The sequence below is a fragment of the Carica papaya genome, chromosome 7 (genome assembly GCF_054855325.1).
Source record: "Carica papaya isolate Zhongbai chromosome 7, ASM5485532v1, whole genome shotgun sequence".
In the NCBI taxonomy this organism is placed as follows: Eukaryota; Viridiplantae; Streptophyta; class Magnoliopsida; order Brassicales; family Caricaceae; genus Carica; species Carica papaya.
This window is the reverse complement of record NC_142315.1, coordinates 5,388,147-5,409,722: the sequence shown is the minus strand read 5'-3', so window position 1 is coordinate 5,409,722 and position 21,576 is coordinate 5,388,147. Positions and strand designations below refer to the sequence as shown.

Sequence of the window (21,576 nt, the reverse complement as noted above, 5' to 3'; positions counted from 1 at the left end):
TTAAGTATTTATATATATATATATATATATATCTTTGTTTTTTTCTCTCTTAGACTTTTCTTTCTTATATTTTCTTAGCTTTTATTTTTTGTACTTACCTAAATGGCTCTTTTAATGTTTGTCCTTGAATGTCCAACATTAACTCTTAAAACATGTAATATATAATTTTTGTTCTCTAAATATTAGCTTTTGACATTTTCACTTATAAGTGTTACCTTTTGAAACAATTTAAATTTTATTGGTTAGATGACACTAATGAGTTACCAAATTTTTTTTTTTTTTTAATTTGCATTTAGCAAATTTTATAAATAAAAAATTGTTGAAAAACAATGAATCTCAAATTTTAAAATAAGTTACGTCAATATAAACATTAAATAGAGATGATTCATTCTCAAAATTGTAAAAAATTATTTTGAATTGCATCTAACCTATTGACTCTTTTTAGTCTCATCAACTACTCTCTTCATTTTGTTGCATTTGTTTGGTTGCTATTGAGTTTCTGACTAGAAATTCATAATAATATTTATATATCCCTCATTTATATATATAATAAATCGAAGTTTGTTATCCTTCAAATATTGGATTTTGTATTTTAACCTAGAGTAATTTTAATGGTGTATCCAATTATATTTATATAATATATACATTTTGTAACATCTCAAACCCAATAATTTAGCTCAAAATGGTGAAATTTAATTGATCGAATAAGTCAACTATCAAGGGTATTGGATATTTGTTCTTAATAATGATTATGTTAAGGGCTCGATAGTTGATTCATAGGTGCAACAACCTGTCTTTCTTATTTTGAAATAAAACAGGTGCACTATTAGGGACTTTGGAAGACTGGATGTAGCCCACTTCAAGACAACCTTAAAGCTATATTTTTAATTATGTCAGTTCTGTGGGTGCAATGTGTTAGGAATCTATGCCAGGATGTTTGTCACCTGATTCCAACTCGATCTAGTGATCTACCTCTCGCCTTGGTGGAAGCTTTTTGGGGAGTTCCAAGGGCATTACGTCCTTCTATTCCTTAAGAATCATTAGACACACTTCTACACCATTTGCTTGGTTTTGGATATACTATTGCTTAGTTTCTACACAATTGCAACAAAGTATATTGTAGACTTTAATCCTCTTTTGAATTACAAGGCGAAAATCATTTGTGGTCGGGTGTGTGTGGGGTTATTTATACCATTTTACCTTTTAATCTCAATCGTCCATCAAGATTTAATCTGAACCGTCCGATCGCGATTTATTTGGGATTAAATATGGGTCGTCCATCGCGATGCGATCTGGACCGTCCGTGCCTGATTGAATCTGGGCCTTCCGTACACGTGAGATTTGAGCCGTTCATGCGCACATTTGATCTGGGTCGTCCGTGTGCGCAGGAACGGATCTGGGCTGTCTGATCGCGCGCACGCGAATCACCCACGTGGCCCGTCCCATGTCAGTGTTCCTTGCCACGCGGCGTGTCCTGGTTGGCCGGGGCTGCTGACGTGGCACAACTTTTCCAAATTGCGTTTTGACATCCGGTTTCTTATTTTTTTTTCAAAAATGCTTCCAGAATCCAAATTTTCACCCTTTTTTTCTAAAATCAATTTTAATTAAATCCAAAAAATAAGTTTACCCTATTTTATCATTATTATTATTTTTATTAAATTAAATTAAATTAAAATCTTATAAGTTAAATTTATAAAAAATTAAACTAAAATTCAAATACGAAAATAAAAATAATAATTTGGGTGTTACAGGTTATATGATCAATTGTTATGACAACTATATTGTCTATATAAATGTCATATAAATGATATGTAAGTATAATATGATATATTGGTATGCATTTGTTAGTTGCTTTATTAATAAAAATTTTTATGTGAAAAATTTACTAGATACCCAAGAAAATGATTGACGGGTCCGGTATATAGGAAACCCTACCACAAACGTTATCTGAGTAGAACGGGACTGAAAAGTCTCTTACTAGAAATGTTTGAGAGATATGGTTCATTTTTATACCGGACGAGGTATCGAGGCAATAAAATTTTTGGCGCCCATTATCGGACATGGTATATAGACAACTAATTAATTGTTAAAATTGGATATTGTGTTTACGAGTAGAGGACATCCCTATGGACCCCCAAGGGTACTAGTAAGTAAGAAAGAAATGAAAGTTATCGTCTTTTGTTCTCTTATGTGTGAAAATGAAAAGTGGTATGGATATGAGCATTCATAGGTTATTTTTAAAAAAACTTGTTACGGTAAGTATCAAACTTACCGTAATAATAAAAAATTTAATGTCTTTTCTAATAATAAAAAATTAAAGAGTTTTAATTTTAATTACGGTTATTATTTTTATTTAGATATATGTATTTTGAGTATTTTTAAAATAATTTTCAAAAAATATGATTAAACTGTAAATAAATGGGAGATATATTTAAAAGAAAAATTTAAAAATAGGGGTCAAAGTCGGAAAAAAAAAAGTATAGGCCACATAGGACAGTTACGTCAATAGCACGGGGAGTCAGGACACGCTGCGTGGCGGACACGCTAACATGGGCTTTACGCGGGAGACATGCGTGTGATCAGTGTACCAGGACGATCGAACGACCCGTGTCCAGTCCCACGCACACTGACAGCCTAGATAATATCCTGTATAGTTTTCAAATGAATTGCTCTGATCGCCCACGTGACAAATCCAATGATCGTACAATCGACAGTCCTGATTCGCATAGTTGATCAATTAAGTGGTCTAAAAGCGTTTCCCAAATAAGTGCGATCGGATTGCCTCCGTTGTGCCCTGTGGACCCACACGGTCTACTGGGATTGATCGTAGAGATGTATTTAAACCTCTCTTCCATCGAAACTCTAACCTTAGCTGACACACGTTGTCGGAGAAGAATAAGAAATGGGGAGAAGCCCAGCCATCGGAGGACATCAGCTCCACCGCGTCGGAGACCCAAAACACATCGGTGAGCAAGATTTTTCTTTCTGTTCTCCCTGTCTCCCTATCTTAGGTTGTTTAAACCAACCCTATGCAGGAAAAACCAAAGAGGACTGCGACCCACGAAAAAGAGGTGGCGAAACACAGTTGTGCCGCCGCACTAAAGATCGAAAAATGCCCCGATAAGCCATGTTTTCTTCCTGTTCTTCTCATTTTTTCACTCTTTAATTGCTTAACACGTTTTCGATATAGGATGACCGAGAAAAGCCATAAATCACGAGGGAGGGACAGCGGAGCTCTGTTGAGTCGCCGCATCGAAAGACCGAAACCACCGGTAAACATATGTTTTTCCCCTCCTTTTGTTGAGAAATACTCCCTAACCATGATTTAAACAGATTTTCACCAAGAACAAACTGAAACCAACTTGACCGAGAGGAAGAGCCAACAGAGAAAGATGACCAGGCGGTGGAGCGCGGTGGTGTCGCCGCGCTAGAACCCCAACTCGACCCCTGCTGAGATTTTTTATCCTTTGTTATTGTTCCTAGCATTTTTTCACGCCATTTTGACTTACGTTGCAATATATCAGAAAATCCAAGAAATTCAAAAACCAAAAATCATCAAGAAACGCAATGAAAAATGCAGTGTTCTGCACACCTGAGTAGAACGGGACTGAGAAGTCTCTTACTGGAAAGGTTTGAGAGTTATTGTTTACTCTTATACCGGACAAGGTATCGAGGCAATAAAATTTTTGGCGCCCATTATCGGACATGGTATATGGACAACCAATTAATTGTTAAAATTGGATATTGGGTTCATGAGTAGAGGGCATCCCTATGGACCCCTAAGAGTACTAGTAAGTAAGTAAGAAATGAAAGTTATCGTCTCTTGTTCTCTTATGTGTGAAAATGAAAATTGGTATGGATATGAGCATTCATAGGTTGTTTTTTGAAAAACTTGTTACGTTAAGTATCAAACAAATATCTTTAAGTTAAATGTATTTAATTAAAACAATGACTTAATTAGTTATTTTTCTGATTTTTACCAATATTGAGTTTTCCATATCTATTATTAGTATGACATTCTTACTGGGTTAGTGTAACTCACTATTTCATTAACTATTTCATATTATAAAGATTAAGATTCAGATCTCGATCAACAAAAGAGTTGTGAGTAGTTCACCACCTGGATTTCCTTCAAGTATTAGTAAAGGTTGTCTTAATATGCTTATTTATTTGCTCATTTTTTTTTTCATTTTTTTAATTATCGTTTGTCTTTTGAAAGAACATTTTCATAACCCTATTGGACATTCTAAATTATTATGTAAGAAATGTAAACTCTAATTCTATTATTCGCTTATATATTTAAATTATAAATTTATTTCCTTTAAAGTTTCGAATCTTTACTGGATATACGTGTCGTTTAAGGCTAAATAGTAAATAAAATAAATGATATGCATGAATTAATGATGTTGAATAAGAGAGTTTACCGAGTATTATGAAAAAAAGTGTACGGATTTGGTGCATAAGGTGAACCCTACCGTGGACATTACCCTTAGTCGTACGGGACTAGAAAGTCTCATATCAGAAAAATTAGTTTAATTACACTCATACTGAACGAGGTATTGAGGCAGTTATGTGTTGTGGTACCCATTTCTAGACGAGGTATGGGGATGACCGTTTGATTATAAAGAAAATGTTCGTAACCACGTGTAGTGGGGATTCCTATGGACCCCTAGTTACACTGGTAGAAAAAGGTAAAATGATAGAGTAGAGATGAATATTGTAAGGAATTTGATTTTAGGAAATAGTGAATGGTCAATTGTTATATATCTTTTGAAAGGTATACTGTTATTCTGATTTTTATCTTAATGAATAACATTTGAAAAGTTACAGGGTAGTCAAGAAAATACTAACGTTTTCAGTGAAACGAATAATGAATGCACTAACATTCGAGTTTTATTAAAAACGAGCTTGATTGGTTGTTTTATATTTTCTACGACAATTTAATTTTCTGTATCGGTGGTAAGACGTTGATATTCTTACTGAGTTAGTGTACCTCATCTATTTCTTATTAATAATTTCATATTAGGACGACCAATACCCAGATTCTAAATAGCAAGAGACTAGTTAATAGTTTACGTCTTCCGCTTCGTCAATTTCGAATATAGATTAATCATATTTATTTTCTTTTATGTTTTTCTTATTTGAGTTTCAAAGACATTCTCATAGCTCCTATTGGATATTTTAAATAAACGTGTAAGGAATGTAACCTTCAAACTTTAATTGCTTATGCGAAATAATAAATTTCAATATTACTTATTTTACTATTACTGAGTTATAAACTTGAAATCTTTAATAGATGTTTGGGTTTTTACACATTTAGTCGTTGTGGTCATACAGCTGAATAAAAATTTCAAATGATTATCAACAATTTCATGAGAAATTACTTTTGAGCTAGTAAATTAGTGATAAATCTCGATTATTTAAGTAGGAGGTTCATTATTATTATTTTTTCTTTATTAAGTTAGTAGTTGACTTTTGAAATACAATCAATTTTTGAACTACTCGAAAGGAGAATGTTTTAGTCAATGTAAAACATAGCAATTTTGAAAAAAAAAATTTGATAATTGATTCGTGGAATAAGAATAGTTGTGGGAACACTAAATGTAACTAATAATATTACTCGTTATATATGACTTTCATAGACATTTTTTTTATTAAAAAATAATATGTTTTATATTTAATATAAATATTAAGTTAAACAATTGATTATTTTTAACTTATTGTTATTATGTGTTGCAAATCATTTTGTATGTATATTTTAAAACTTAAATTATATATAAACTATAAAATACCAACAAATCTACAAATTGGTAAATAAAAAAAAAAAGAAAAGAAAGAGGGAAATAAATGACATGTAATACTTTTTGTCTTTGGTGGTACTTTTTGTCGTTGCATTAATTACTCATGTTCTTGTTTTTTCATAATTTTATAGATGTTGCCTCACCAATAATTTGCATTTACACAACAATTAAATACTAGGCAATCTTGTTAGTAGGTAGACATCAATTATATGTTTGGCTTTTCCTTGTTGGGTTTTCTCATGCATGCTTTTGTGAATTCATGAACAGTTTGTTTGTTCCAATTCTTATGTTATTCCTCCCATATTTTCTTAGTCATTGATCCTGATATATAAAATTGCCTCGAGCCACTTTTATTTTGAATACTCGTGAATGGATTTTCAATTCTTGTTAAAAACTATAGATCGGTGTATAAAAATTTGAATGTAAAAGCCGAGGTATTTAAAAAATAGAAGTTATTGTACAATGTTAGTATAATAATCAAATTAAACAATAAGGTAGAAATAGAACCGAAGTTGAACCTAAGTGACTTTATGAAACAATAGTATTAATATAGTGGTGGGAGGAATGATCTCTCTTGGGAGCAATGTTATGAAAAAAAAATATATATTATAAAAAAATGAATTATAAGAGGCAAGAGATATAAAAATTATTAAAAGAGTTCGGGACATTAGTTGTAGAATAAAAAATAAACGATACCGAGATAAATATTTAAAAGTGTAGAAATAATAAAAATTATAACGTAGAAAAGGGCGAAGGAAAGTCGTTCCAATATTTGAAACTCAATTAAAGTAGAAAGGATTAGACTTCACATTTTTTTTAAAAAATTGTTATAAAATGGGTAATGACATATGATTTTTAATTACAAATAACAAGATATAAATAAAAAAATAATAATTTTGATAATAAAATAATAACGCTGTAATAATAATGATAAATTTCTATTAATCCAAAAATAAAAAATAAAAGTTACTACGAATAGAATTAGAATATTATACATGAAGTATCCAACATTATTTAAATATTCAAATAAATAATGTGAGAAAAATTTTAGAGTTGATCCATATTAAAATTAATAGAAGTAGGAGGAAGAAAAATAATTTTTCGGCAATTATTTGTATCACCCGAACTAATAATTTTTTCTACTGAATTTTTTGAGCTATTTTCTTGATGAGTTTCGGGTCATTTTTAATTTTTTTAGCACTTACTAGATTATTCATAATGTATCTTATATTTTTTAATGAAAGATTATAGCGCAAAAAGATTCTAAAAGCGTTCGTGTTCATTGATTGTTGCTAATCTTGTAATAGTATAATTTAAGTACATTTTTAGGCCAAAATGAGCTTCTTTCGTTAGGACGTTTCAATCAAAGTTCATGTTAATGGGAGAAGAAAAACTATAAGTTTAAATTTTTTTTTTGTATGAAATAGTATAATCTAATTATAAGATATTATTTTGACGAAAATTTACTTAAAAAATAGTTTTAATAATTTTTAAAACTACATTCACTTTTAGAAAATATCTATAGTTAAATTGGAGGCAAACACAAGATGGAATTAGTGATTCCATAATTTTTTAAAATGTAATTAGAAATCAATTCATGCTTATATTGAGGTGGAAAATAAAAATCTGTATTTTTAAAAAAATTAATTTAGCATAAAGTAAAGAAGTATGAATAATTAAAATAAATTAAATTGATTTTAAAATTAAAAATACCATAAAATCTCTGTTTTAAAAGAATTATTAAAAGATGATACTTTTTTTTAAAAAAGAATTATTTATTTTATATTAAATTAATAACTCTAACTCTATAAATTTACTAATGAATTAAATTATTAATTTATTAAATTAATCATTATGATTCTTTCACAGTCGACTTAAAATATAATTATAAAGTTAAAAATTCAACATCATTAATAAAATTTAAACTTATGACTTTTAAAAATGATTCGATAATCTTCACTGTTAAATAATATGTTGGCCGTAAAAAAAGATTTAATTTTTAATGTAAATCTGCTTAAATATTTTATCATTGAATAATTGGTTTTACATAAAATTACGAACCCATATGGAAAAAAAAGATCTACCAGGTTCAATTATAAACGAAGTCTGTCAAAATGGAGAATTGAATTAAGAAGAAAAAGGGGGAAAGCCGTGAAGGGAAAGTAATCAAAAATTCATAAGAGGAGTTGGTAGCATATAAGCCGGGACAATGAGTTTGTTTCCGATTGGAGAATGAAAAAGGACATGGGTGGAGATGCTTTAATATGCTCTTTTAGATTAGACATCTGTCAACTCTCCTCTCCCTCACACGCGCAATGCACACTCTCTCTGTCTTGTTTCCTTTATTAATAATCTTCAAAAAAGAACAAAAAAAAAAATCACTTTCTTCTTCACTCTCAAGTCTCAACGCCTGGGATTCCTATATAAACAAGAAAAGAATGAAGAAAGACTCTCTTAAGTCTTGCATTTGATTGGGATGCTATTTTTTTTTTTTTAATGGTAACGATAGCGAATATATCTTCTCTCCGTGGTGCTTTGATGAGTAGGCTGCGATGTTTTCGTTTATGAGTGGTTTAAAGACTCTGCAAGTAAACGGGATGGAGAAGAAGACTGAGTATTTTTAATTGACCAGATTAGGGTGGTGCTTTGTTTTTCTTTTTTTTTTCTTTTTACTTTCTTTTACTTTTCTTGATCGTTTTCTGACTCTGAATATTTTAGAGAGAAATAAAAAAAACGCAAGAGGCTGAGAAGGGTTGCCTCAGATCCAGGGAACTCAGGTAATATGTGCTAAAGGGTAGTGACTTTTTTAGGGTTTTCTTGTGATTCTTGAGACATCAACTTTCTTGGGGTTCTTTCACATGACACTTTTTTTCTCCTTCTTTCTTGTGTTTAAAGATAAGGCGTTTACTCCAACCTCTATTTGATTTTTCTGTTTTTTCTTTTTTTTGTAGATTTTAAATATATTTTCTGCTTTTTCCTTTCTCTTAGCTGTATAGTTGATGGGGGAAAAGATAAAGAAAAGTCCAGAGGAGAAGTTGGAGAGACTACTCAGGTCGAACCTATCTATTTTGGTCTACAAATGGCACTCTGGATCTGTTCTTGTTGACCAGATCTGACTACCTCATATCGTTTTCACAACCTTTTTCTGCCTCACCAATAAGTTCCTTCCCCTGAGTTTGCCTCTTCTTTTGGTTCATATATATCGTGCTTTTAAGGCATGGAAAATGGTCTCTTGAAACCCATGCTTCACAGTCCAATATTATTCTTCATTAGAGACGGCCATAAAATTAGCTGAACAATGACAGGTTCTTTAATTCTTGGGAGTTCGGAGGGTCAATTTTTGTACTACCCGGATAAGGATTTTGATGGAGGAGATGTCTCCGGCGGTTGGAGTGCCATTTCAAGTAGGTAATCCAGTCTGTGATAACCCCAGCTTAGCTATTCGTATTGGTTTCACAGGACTGAAGCTCATGGGGGATACAGATGGTTTGTCATCTAAGGTTTCTGCTCAGTCTACTTCTGGTGAAGATGAAGATTGTGATTGTAGTAACTTGGAGAGTGAAGTTAGTGCATTAGTGGTGCCTGTACAAGAAGAGACCCCTAAGATTGGTGCTCCTCTGTTGGATATAGTATTGGAAGATAAAGGCACTTGGGTTGACACCGATGATTTGATAAAAGAAAGTGAGGAGGATGATTCTTTAATATTGGAGGGTGATCAGATTCTTGATAGTTCTTGTTCACTTTCAGTGGCAAGTGAAACTAGCAGCTTATGCGGGGAGGATTTATTGCTTCTCGATGCAGCTTCTGATTTAGGAATAGCTAATGCTGTAGAGAATGAGAAGACCATTTCCAGTTTAGTTATTACTGCTAACAACAGTGATTTTCATGAGTCGAATATCGGTCAGGGGAATGTGACTGATCCTCTTTCTATGGCAATAGACCTTGAGGGAATTGGAGATGGATCCAAACCCAAGCCATCTGCAGTTGCTCTTCAATTGGCTTCAAGTGGAACGGTTGGACGAAGTGTATTTGAGGTGGAATATAGTCCCCTGTGGGGATTTACATCCGTATGTGGAAGAAGACCAGAGATGGAAGATGCAGTTGCAGCAGTAACTCAGTTTATGAAAATTCCCATTCAAATGCTTATTGACGATTTGTTATTAGATGGCACAGGAAATTGTTACGCGGACCAAACTGCTCATTTCTTTGGTGTTTATGATGGGCATGGAGGTTCGCAGGTACTGTTTTCCTTTTTCTTTGTGCTTATTGTGTATGTGTTTTCCTCTGCCAAATTTCATGCATGAGGGTCCTTTTTATTGATCACGTTAGTTCAGGTTGCAAACTACTGTCGTGATCGGGTCCATTGTGCTTTGGCGGAGGAAATGGAGTCTGTTAAGGAATGCCTGAGTGATGGAAGTATTAAGGATAGTTGCCAAGAGCAGTGGAGAAGGGCATTTACTAACTGTTTTGTTAAGGTAGATGCTGAAGTTGGAGGAACAGCTAATCTCGAACCTGTTGCCCCAGAAACTGTTGGCTCTACTGCTGTTGTTGCAATTATATGCTCTTCCCATATTATTGTGGCAAACTGTGGAGACTCAAGGGCCGTTCTATTTCGTGGGAAAGAACCAATGGCACTATCTGTGGATCATAAAGTAAAGAGACTTCATCAATTAGTCTTGCATTCTTTTGTAGTTTATAATCGAGTAACTATTTTCATTTTGGTTTTCTGTTGTTGCATTAGCCGAATCGAGAAGATGAATATGCAAGAATTGAAGCTGCCGGAGGGAGAGTTATTCAGTGGAACGGGCACCGTGTTTTTGGAGTTCTTGCAATGTCAAGATCTATTGGTATGTGTTCAATAGCTGATTCGATTTTTTTGTTCATTTGGATGTTGATTTCGTACTTTCCATACTTGCAATATCTTGGCATAGTGGCAGGTGTTTCATGTTGGAGTTGTTTGATCATACAGTAACGAGCCTGTATATAGAAAAAAATTCGTAGAAATCTCTATGATTTTGCAGATGCTTGCCTCTAAAATAATGGTATCAGGTTCATTCTTCTTTATTTGTGAAAACGGCACCCACTGTGTTGTGGGTGAGAGAAGTTTAGGGTCAGGAACTTAAGGTAGAAAGATCAGGTGACTCTTCACGGATTGTTATAGCTGCTGGCTTAATGGTGCTTTTTAATTGGTATCAAATAAATCCTTCCCCCTTTTGTCTTTGGTGGTACTTCTGCAGTTGTATTAATTACATACACCTGTTCTTGTTTTTCATAATCTGACTGATGTTGCCTTCATTTTGCACAAATAATTTTGCATTTATGAAACATTTAATACTAGGCAATCTTGTTAGCATGTAGGCATCAATAATTTTTTTTTTTGAAAGAATTTAGGTATCAATAATATTTTCACTTTTCCTTCATAGGTCTTTCCATACATTTGTAAATTTATCAACAGTTTGTTTGGTCCAATTCCTACACTGTTCCTAGTTCATTTTCTTAGCCATTGATCTAGATATGTAAAATTGCCTCAAAATTCTTATGCTCTTGTCAGTTTTATTTAGAATCTTCAAGAATGGATTTTCAATTTTACTGGGAAGAATAGAGGCTGCTGTCTGAAAAATTGAAGATAAGAGTGGAGAGGTTTAAAAATGAGTAGTTACTGTACAATTTTACTCATCAGGATTAGTCTAATAATTAAGTGAAGGAATAATGTAGAGATAGAATTGAAGTGGAATCAAAGTGACTGAAGCAATATTATGAAACAATACTATCAGTATAGGGTGGGGGGAAGGGTCAATGCTGCTGTTAGTTGTAGTCAAGATAATTGATTCAGTGGGTTGCATCACTTAAGTTTGAAGACTGATTACCGCCTGTGGGGCTCCAGGTGATAGATATCTTAAGCCATGGATCATTCCAGATCCTGAAGTGACATTTATTCCTAGAGCGAAAGAAGATGAATGCCTCATTCTTGCTAGTGATGGTTTGTGGGATGTGATGTCAAATGAAGAGGCATGTGATTTGGCACGAAAACGTATACTTCTCTGGCACAAAAAGAACAGTGTTAGCCTTCCCTCAGAAAGGGATAAAGGCAATGAAGTGGATCCTGCTGCTCAAGCTGCTGCTGAGTACCTATCAAATCGAGCTCTCCAGAAGGGAAGTAAAGATAACATTACCGTGATTGTGGTGGACTTGAAAGCTCAAAGGAAATTCAAGAACAGAACATGATCTTCTCTAGCCTTTCTAGCTAATTCTTGTACTATACGCTGTGATCTGATATTAGTATTTGCCCATTTGTTTTTCCCATGGGCTTATTCATGCCTGTATGTATTTTTTAGAGAGTAAAGAACTGCTGCAACTTTGCAAGAAGTTGTTATTGATTCAAGTGATTACAGCATTGCCAACTTGTAGCCATGTACATCTTTAGCTGCCTGTTGTAGGGGATAGGGGATAGTTCAAAGCTCCGTGCTTTTATTGTATTTCTTCTTTCCCGAGTAAAAACACTCTGGGGAGTCTGCATTTGCTTCTGTATTGTTTAAACTGCCTAGTGCTTATAAGAGAATATAATAATTTTCTTCTACATGTACAAAGTTTTTTAGCTTTGAGGATTTTCCCATTTAATTTTTTGAACAAATGATGAAGTATGCATACAATTTTTCATTTTTATTATGTTTTATAGTTTGGTTTTGTCAAATATTTCGTTGATATTCTGAATGTGCATGTGTACTCTCGAACACGCTTCGAATTTGTGGTAAGAGATATAATCTCACATCATCGCCAATAAAGGATGTTTGGTAATTTCAGATATTTGTTAAAACATATTTTTTTCTAGCATTGTAGACAAGAAATTGATATGTAATAAAATACAGATTCCTATATTTACTGATAAAAAATATAATCTTAAACTTATATTAATTTTTAATCAATCATGATTACAATTGTATTTGAGATTCTATACTATCACTAAGCTAAAGATGGCGAGGCTTTTGCCAACTAAATTAAGATATCTTTGTCCCCACAATAATATATATTTGAAATAAATTTATAATTTATGTAAAATTTATTTATAAATTCATATGGGAATATATTTTTTATTAGGAAGTGTTAAAAAAATTGTACTGATGGAATTTTCACATAGAACTAAAGCAATGTTTTCAAAATTTTTTCTATTTTGATAGAAATTTTTTAATTCCATGCGAGTTTAATTTTTATCATCTTATATAATAGATTTATTACTTTTTAAGTTAAAATAATTGTAGATTTGTATATGAAATTCACAAACAAATGGGCAAATACTATATCAGATCACAATGTATTGTACAAAATTAGCTAGAAAAGGCTGGAGAAGGATCATGTTTCTATTTTTCGGACTTCCTTTGAGCTTTCGAATCCACCTAGATCACGGTAGTGTTGTCTTTGCTTCCCTTCTGGAGAGCTTGATCTGATAGACACTCAGTGCAGTTTGAGCAGCAGGATCCATTTCATTTCCTTTATCCATTTCTGAGGGAAGGTTAACACTGTTCTTTTCATGCCAGAAAAGTATACGCTTTCGTGCCAGATCACATGCCTCTTCATTTGACATGACATCCCACAGACCATCACTAGCACGAACGATGCATTCATCTTCTTTCGCTCTAGGAATAAACGTCACTTCTCATTCTGGAATGATTCATGGCTTACATCTATCACCTGCAGCCCCACAGGTGGGAATCAGTCTTCAATCTTAAGTGATGCAACCCACTGAATCAATTATCTTGACTACAACTAACAGCAGCATGGATCCTTCCTTCCCACCACTATATTGATACTATTGTTTCATAATACTGCTTCAGTCACTTTAGTTCAACTACAATTCTTTTTCTACTTTATTCCTTCTCTTGATTATTAAACTAATCTTGATGAATAAAATTGTACAGTAACTTTTCATTTTTAAACCTTCCCACTCTGATCTTCAAGTTTTTAGGCACCACTCTCTATTTCCAGTAAGAATTGAAAATTCATTCATGAACATTCAAAACAAAACTGACTCGAGCATAAAACCTTTGAGGCAATTTTCCGTATCAAGATCAATGACTAAGAAAATAAAGTAGGCACAGCATAGGAATCAGACCAAACAAACTGTTAGTGAATTCACAAAAGTGTGTATGAGAAAACCTATGAAGGAAAAAGCAAAAAAATGCAATTGATGCCTACGTACCAACGAGATTGCCTAGTGTTAAATGTTGCACAAATGCAAATTACTGGTGCAAAATGAAGGCAACATCAATAAAATTATGAAAAACAAGAACAGGTGTAATTAATACAACGGCAGAAGTACCACCAAAGGCAAAAGCAGGAAGGATTCATTTGATTACCAATTAAAAGCAACATTAATCCAGCAGCGATAACAATCCGTGAAGAGTCACCTGACTTTCTACGTTAAGTTCGACCCTAAACATCTCTCATGCACAACACAGTGGGTATAGTTTTCACAACTAAAAGAAGAGTGAAACTGACACCATTGTGGACTATTTAGAGGCAACCATCAGCAAAATCACGGAGATTACTACGAACTTCTTTTCCATATACAGCTATTTGATCAAAAACTCCAACATGAAACACCTGCCATAGTTAAGATATTGCAAATATGGAAAGTAGAAAATCAACATCCAGATGGGAAAAAGTGGAATCTTGTCAAACACATACCAATAGATTTTGACACTACTATAACTCCAAGGTGCTTGTTCAACTGAAATAACTCTTCCTTCAGCAGCTTCAATTCTTGCATATTCATCTTCTTGATTTGGCTGATACAATAACAGAAAACAAAATGAGAATAGTTACTCAGCTGATTATAAACTACAAAAGAGTGCAAGAGTAATTGATGAAATCTATTTACTTTATAATCCATAGATAGTGCCATTGGTTCTTTCCCACGAAATAGAACTGCTCCTGAGTCTCAACAGTTTGCCACAATAATAGAGGAAGAGCATACAATTGTAACAACAGCAGTAGAACCACCAGTTTCTGGGGCAAGGGGTTCAAGATTATCTGTCCCTCCAACTTCAGCATCTAACTTAACAAAAAAGTTTAGTAAATAATGCCCTTCTCCACTGCTCTTGGCAACTATCCTTAATACTTCCATCACTCGGGCATTCCTTAACAGACTCCATTTCCTCCGCCAAAGCACAGTGGACACGATCACGACAGTAGTTTGCAACCTGAACTAACGTGATCAATAAAAAGGACCCTCATGCATGAAATTTGGCGGAGGAAAACACATACACAATAAGCACAAAGAAAAAGGAAAACGGTACCTGCGAACCTCCATGCCCATCATAAACACCAAAGAAATAAGCAGTTTGGTCCGCGTAACAATTTCCTGTGCCATCTAATAACAAATCGTCAATAAGCATTTGAATGGTAATTTTCATAAACTGAGGTACTGCTGCAACTGCATCTTCCATCTCTGGTCTTCTTCCACATACGGATGTAAATCCCCACAGGGGACTATATTCCACCTCAAATACACTTCGTCCAACCGTTCCACTTGAAGCCAATTGAAGAGCAACTGCAGATGGCTTGGGTTTGGATCCATCTCCAATTCCCTCAAGGTCTATTGCCATAGAAAGAGGATCAGTCACATTCCCCTGACCGATATTCGACTCATGAAAATCACTGTTGTTAGCAGTAATAACTAAACTGGAAATGGTCTTCTCATTCTCTACAGCATTAGCTATTCCTAAATCAGAAGCTGCATCGAGAAGCAATAAATCCTCCCCGCATAAGCTGCTAGTTTCACTTGCCACTGAATGTGAACAAGAACTATCAAGAATCTGATCACCCTCCAATATTAAAGAATCATCCTCCTCACTTTCTTTTATCAAATCATCGGTGTCAACCCAAGTGCCTTTATCTTCCAATACTATATCCAACAGAGGAGCACCAATCTTAGGGGTCTCTTCTTGCACAGGCACCACTAATGCACTAACTTCACTCTCCAAGTTATTACAATCACAATCTTCATCTTCACCAGAAGTAGACTGAGCAGAAACCTTAGATGACAAACCAGCTGTATCCCCCATGAGCTTCAGTCCGGTGAAACCAATACGAATAGCTAAACCGGGGTTATCACAGACTGCAAATACCTACTTGAAATGGCACTCCAACCGCCGGAGACATATCCTCCATCAACTATACAGCTAAGAGAAATGGAAAAGCAGAAAATATACTTAAAATCTACAAAAAAAAAAAAGAAAGGAAAGTCAAATAGAGGTTGGAGCAAAAGCCTTACCTCTAGACACAAGAAAGAAGGAGAAAGAAAGGGTCATGTGAAAGAACCCCAAGAAAGGTGATGTTCCAAGAATCAAAGGAAAACCCGAAAAAAGGCATTACCTTTTTGCACATATTACCTGAGTTCCCCGCGTCTGGGGCAATCCTTCTCAGCCTCTTGCAGTTTTTTTTTTTTTTTCTCTCATAAATATTAAGAGCCAGAAAACGATCAAGAAAAGTAAAAGCAAGTAAAAAGAAGAAAAATGAAAAACATCGCAGCAGCCTAATATGATAAATTAAAAGTACTTGTCTTCTTGATAACGAAGTCAAGTATAAGGAGGCTGTAGCGTGCTCATAATAATTAATTTAGTTTAGTGAGTTAATACTTTACTTTATTAGTATATTAATAAAATTATAATCATTAAATTAAATTTTTTTAATGATAAACCTGATAAAATAAATATTTCTAATTACAGCATGTCAAAAATTTTGTTTTAATTTTAAATTATTTGCTATAAATAAAAATATTTATAATATTAATTTTTTTAAAAAAAACCCCATATATTTTCTAATAAAAAAATCTTATAAATATAACAAGATAACGTTTTAAATTCTATTTATACATTAAAAAAGCATCATCTTATGATAATTTAGTATTGTAAAATAGATTTAATTTATTTCAAACATTTTTGCTTCTTTATTTTATTCTAAAATAATTTTTAGAAAATAATAAATTTCTAAATTTAGTAATTCAATGCAAACTTCTAATTACATTTTAAAAAATTATGGAATCATTAATTTCATCTTGTGTTTGCCTCCAATTTACCTATATACACTTTTTAAATGTGAATGTAGTTTTAAAAATCATTAACACGATTTTTAAGTAAATTTTCATCAAAATAATGTCTTAATATTTAGATTGTATTATTTTGTGAGAAAATTCTAAAAAGATCATAGTGTTTCTTTCTCCTATTAACTCCTACTTTTTTGAATCATGCAAAAATATTTACTATACATGAGCCAAGTCGAGCACGTGTGTGACTGATATTAATAAATTGACATATTCAAGAAGCATATGACCTATCTTCTATAAAAAAAAATGTCATTAATATTTTTAAAAAATAATGATACATGTATAATTTATTTGAAAGAATGACACATCAAATAGACATAATAAAATATAGAGTGGTGATAAGAAAGTTAAATAAATTCGTTCAAGTAACAACCTGACATATTTATTTACAAAATTATTACCTACGATATTTGAAAAATTAGTATATAACATTGAGATACCTCAAATAAGAGAAATAAAGTGATATTCTTGGGAGAGCTATTACATAATGCGCTCTATTTTCTTCAAATAAGATTTTATTCACCGAGGTTTTCTAACAAAATTTTTAATAAGATAATTTTTTTCTGTTTTGCAATGGATATACTAAGGAGAGTACTATAAGACTACAATGATTTTGATATCATTTATGAATATCAATTAATATAACTTAATTTGATTTGTAACATCATTTTAATTTAATTTGTATATTAATTTATATTATATGTTACTAATATAATACTTCAGTTTACAAATTTCTTTACTATTTTTTACCTATTCAATTTAATATCTTCTCAAATTTCATTTGCTGAAATTTTGAAATTAGTTTTTCTGTAATTGTTTGAACTTGATTTAATTGTTTAAATGTGGTATAATTTCCTAGTAACTGTTTGAGTTTTTATAGTTACTAAAATTAAATACATTAAAAATGATTTGACTATTGCTGGATACATAATAATTACATATATATATATATTGTAACGATTCTGGAATCTTAAAAAAAAAATAGATTATAAATTAAATGCAGAAGTAGAATAATTAGTTAAGTTTTATATTTTTTATACAATAACTTAAAGTACCAAATAATGATATGAGAATTACCATTTTTAAAAAAAATATAAAAAATAAATAAATAAATAAAAATTAAATAAAACTAGCATCTTATTCGCAACTCTCTTGTAGATCGGGTTCCAGATCTTGATCATCTTAATCTAAAATAGTTAAATAAGAAATGAATTACACTAACCCAGTAAGAATAGCACGTTACTCACCGATACAGAAATGAAGGTTGGTAAAAAATTAAAACAACTAATGGAACTCTTAATTAAACAAATTTATTTATCAATAATAAAATCATTTACTGTCCACTTACCGTGGCGAGATTTACAAAAACATCCTATAGAAATAATAATATTATACATATCATGATTTCATATGTAATCGACAACATAACACATATTATACTTTCATATTCAAATAACCAAAACAACAATTGTTAATTTTTATCAGTCTGCTAGTATTCACGGGGTTTCATAGTAATGTTCTCACTACGTGTGAACACTTTTCTTTAACATTCTCAATTAATGGATCGTCCCTATACTCCTTCCGGTATGAGTATTAAATTACTAAACCTTAATACCCCGTCTGTTATGAGGGTGAAGTGGACCATCCCCATATCATGTTCGCTATGAGTGCTAAATTATCAAGTCTCGATACCCCGTCTGATATGAGACAACGTTCACGATAGGATTTTCTATGTACCTGGTCCGTCTACCATCTCCCATGATATCCAGTAAGGCTGTTGTTTCACCCATTCACTTATTCACATAATTTTTTGTTTACCTTTAATCTCCATTTTTTCCAATTTAGTTGTAACCACATAAAACAAATAATACACGCATTCAAAATTATAAAATCAATCAATAATGTAACGACCTTGGAAATATCTAAAGAAAATAAAAGATAATTAAAGTATGGAAGCGTAATAAATGTTCAAGGTTTACATTCCTTACACAAATAACTTAAAGTACCAAACAACGTTACAGAGTGAATTCATTCTTTTGAAAGAAACATAAGAATAAAGAAATAAATAGAAAATAAAGAAATCTAGCATCTACTCGCAATCTTCATACGGATCAGACTCTGGAACCTGATACTCTTGATCTGAAATGGTTAAATAAGGGATGAGGTACACTAGACCAGTTAGAATATCACACTATATCACTGACACAGAAGTAAATGTTGGTATAAAATCAACAAACTAATAGAGCATTTAATTTAAATAAATTTCTTTATCATAAATAAAACTATTTACTGTTCACTTACCGTAGTGAGATTCATAAAAATAACTTATGCAAACAATTAATATCATACAAATAATAGTTTCATGTAAAATCAGCAACATATCACATATCACAAGTCTATATATACATCGTCAATAAACCAAACAATAACTGTCACTTTTTCACCAGCGTACTAGTATCCATGGGGGTTCATAGGGATGTTCCCACTACACGTGAACACTTTTCTTTACAATCTCAATTACCAGCTGTCCCCATACCCCGTTCGGTATGAGCGCCAAATTATTAAACCTCAATATCTCGTTCGGTATGAGAGTGAAATGAGCCGTCCCCATACCCCATCCGTTATGAGTGTAAAATTATCATGTCTCTATACCCCGTCCAGTATGAAACAATGTTCACGGTAGGGTTCTTTATGTACTCGGTTCGTCCACCATCTCTCAAGATATCTAGTAAGACTGCTGTTTTCATCTATTCATCTTCCCACACAACTTTCCCATTTTTCGTTAGTGTTTATTTTCCAAATCAACTATAATCACACAAAGAAACAAACATGCATAAGGGAATACAAGCATATCTTAAATTTCAAATTAAACAGTGATCATGTAAGGTAGCAATACATGCATTCAAACTATAAAATTGATAAATCAGATACTATCATGCATTTAAACTGTAAAATAAATCAACAGAAATCAACAGAGAATAATTTTTTATTTTGGCTCCATTAGTAATCCGTAATTAATTATGTACATTTATTAAATTCGCACAAAATACTATATTATTATTTATTTAAACTTCAATTCTATGATAGGGAATAGAGTGAGGGATCCTTACTCGATTTGATGTCCGAAAAGCTAAGCTCTTCGACTGTGCCTACAAGCGATTTTTGAGTTTCCTGAATTTTTATTCGGGAATTAAAACGCAATAATAGTACCTACAAATATCCCAAACAAACCTAAAATCAGTCCCGGGGCCCACTTGACCAATTTTGTAATTTCAGCACAGTGGCTTTGCCATGCTTCGGCAACGGCACTGTCGCCCGCGGCGGCGGTCCGTCTCGTGTAGGCTGTTTTTGGTCGAATTCAGCCGATTTTGCATTGATCTCTGCGATACAACACGTTAAAGGACCTCAGTTAGCCCAAAAAATATAAAAAATTGAAACTCACCGGTGGTAGGGCTCTCCATTGCGACGGCTCCTTCAGCTCACGTTGCGGTTGGGTATTTTGCTCTGGTCAACCTGTAAAGAAGGACACGGTGATTACAACGGTGGAAAAATTACACAGAACGAGAATCGAGAAGGGTCTCGTCGGAGGCATTTTGTGAAATTCTCTGCGGCATTGCCGCCGAGCTTTGCCAGCGTTTTCTGGCCAATTAGCTGGTCTTTTTGCTCCGATTTGACCATGGATGAGCTTAAAATTGAATTTCGAGCAAAAGGAGAAGTTTTTACATTTTTTAGCAGTTGGAAAAGGTTATGATACAGCAGCAGGTGGCGGCGGCTCTTTCCCGGCGGCCAGGTCTTCTTCTCCAGCGAGGGGTTCTGGCAGCTAGGGTTAGGGTTTGGTGTGAATGAGAGTTATTTATATCCGTCCGCTTTTAATTTGGGCCGTCCATCGCATTTGATCTGCACTGTCCGATCACGATTAAATAGGGAGTGAATCTGGACCATTCATCGCAATCCAATTTGGACCATCCATCGTGATCTAATCTAGACAGTCTGATTGCGTTTGAATCTGGCCGTTCGATCGCGTTTGGGAAGGAGCGCATCCAGGCCGTCCGTGCGCGCGGGAACGGAACTTGGCCGTTTGATTGTGGGCACGCGGATCGCCCGTGTGGCACCGCGTCAGTGCCTGTTGCCACGTGGCGCGTCTTGGTTCGTCGGGTCTGCTGATCGGGCATCCTACGTGACAATTTTTTTTAAATTATGTTTTAACCCTTAATTTTCGATCTTTCTTTAAAAAATACTCTTAGAACTCAAATTTTTACCACTTTTCCCCAAAATTATTTTCAATTTCATCCTCCATCAATTTTATTTCTTTTTTTACTCTAAATAAAAATTAAAAATTGAAAAATTAAGAAATTATATTTATAAATAAATCTTAAATTACATTAAAATTAAATTTAGGGTATTACAAATAAGGTATTATCATGCATTTAAACTGTAAAAACAATTAACAGAACAATAGTAGATTATTTCTAGTTCTGGCTCTATTAATAATCCATAATTAATTATGAACATTTTCTAAATTGTAATAAAATACTGTATTTATTGTTAATTAGACTTCAATTCTATAACAGAAAATAGAGTAAAAGATTCTTACGCAATTTGATGCCCGAAAAATGAAACTTATTGACTGCGCCTACCTCGGTCCCCAGATTCTCTGTATTTTTCTTAAAAAAT

The 21,576-nt window shown here is 33.0% G+C and overlaps 1 protein-coding gene and 1 pseudogene across 5 annotated transcripts; one reads left to right on the top strand and one right to left on the bottom strand.

Annotated features, from left to right (window-relative positions):
- Positions 1–8,091: 8,091 nt before the first annotated feature.
- LOC110821926 (protein phosphatase 2C 50-like) lies at positions 8,092–12,378 on the top strand. 4 transcript variants are annotated; one of them, XM_022051896.2, is made up of 6 exons: positions 8,092–8,439; positions 8,520–8,578; positions 8,790–10,039; positions 10,136–10,453; positions 10,543–10,648; positions 11,686–12,378. In XM_022051896.2, the coding sequence occupies exons 3-6, from the start codon at positions 9,167–9,169 to the stop codon at positions 12,024–12,026; spliced, it is 1,638 nt and encodes a 545-aa protein (XP_021907588.2). In that variant the 5' UTR covers positions 8,092–8,439; positions 8,520–8,578; positions 8,790–9,166; the 3' UTR covers positions 12,027–12,378. The 4 variants fall into 4 exon arrangements, with proteins under 4 accessions (XP_021907588.2, XP_021907589.2, XP_088063509.1 ...); XM_022051897.2 differs by having other exon boundaries at positions 8,753–10,039; XM_088207383.1 differs by having other exon boundaries at positions 8,520–10,039.
- Positions 12,379–13,066: 688 nt separating this feature from the next.
- LOC110822064 (protein phosphatase 2C 53-like) lies at positions 13,067–16,331 on the bottom strand (annotated as a pseudogene). The gene is made up of 4 exons (XR_015813433.1): positions 15,095–16,331; positions 14,677–14,998; positions 14,484–14,584; positions 13,067–13,487 (listed from the first exon to the last, which is right to left on the bottom strand). The product of XR_015813433.1 is annotated as a protein phosphatase 2C 53-like (transcript).
- Between the last annotated feature and the right edge of the window lie 5,245 nt (positions 16,332–21,576).

What these genes read in the sequence shown, in the direction of transcription:
- LOC110821926 (XM_022051896.2), top strand. Translation starts at nt 9,167, where the DNA reads ATGGAGGAGATGTCTCCGGCGGTTGGAGTGCCATTTCAAGTAGGTAAT. An exon ending in ATGGGCATGGAGGTTCGCAG is followed by an intron (nt 10,040 to 10,135) that starts GTACTGTTTTCC and finishes ACGTTAGTTCAG; the next exon opens with GTTGCAAACTACTGTCGTGA. An exon ending in CACTATCTGTGGATCATAAA is followed by an intron (nt 10,454 to 10,542) that starts GTAAAGAGACTT and finishes TTGTTGCATTAG; the next exon opens with CCGAATCGAGAAGATGAATA.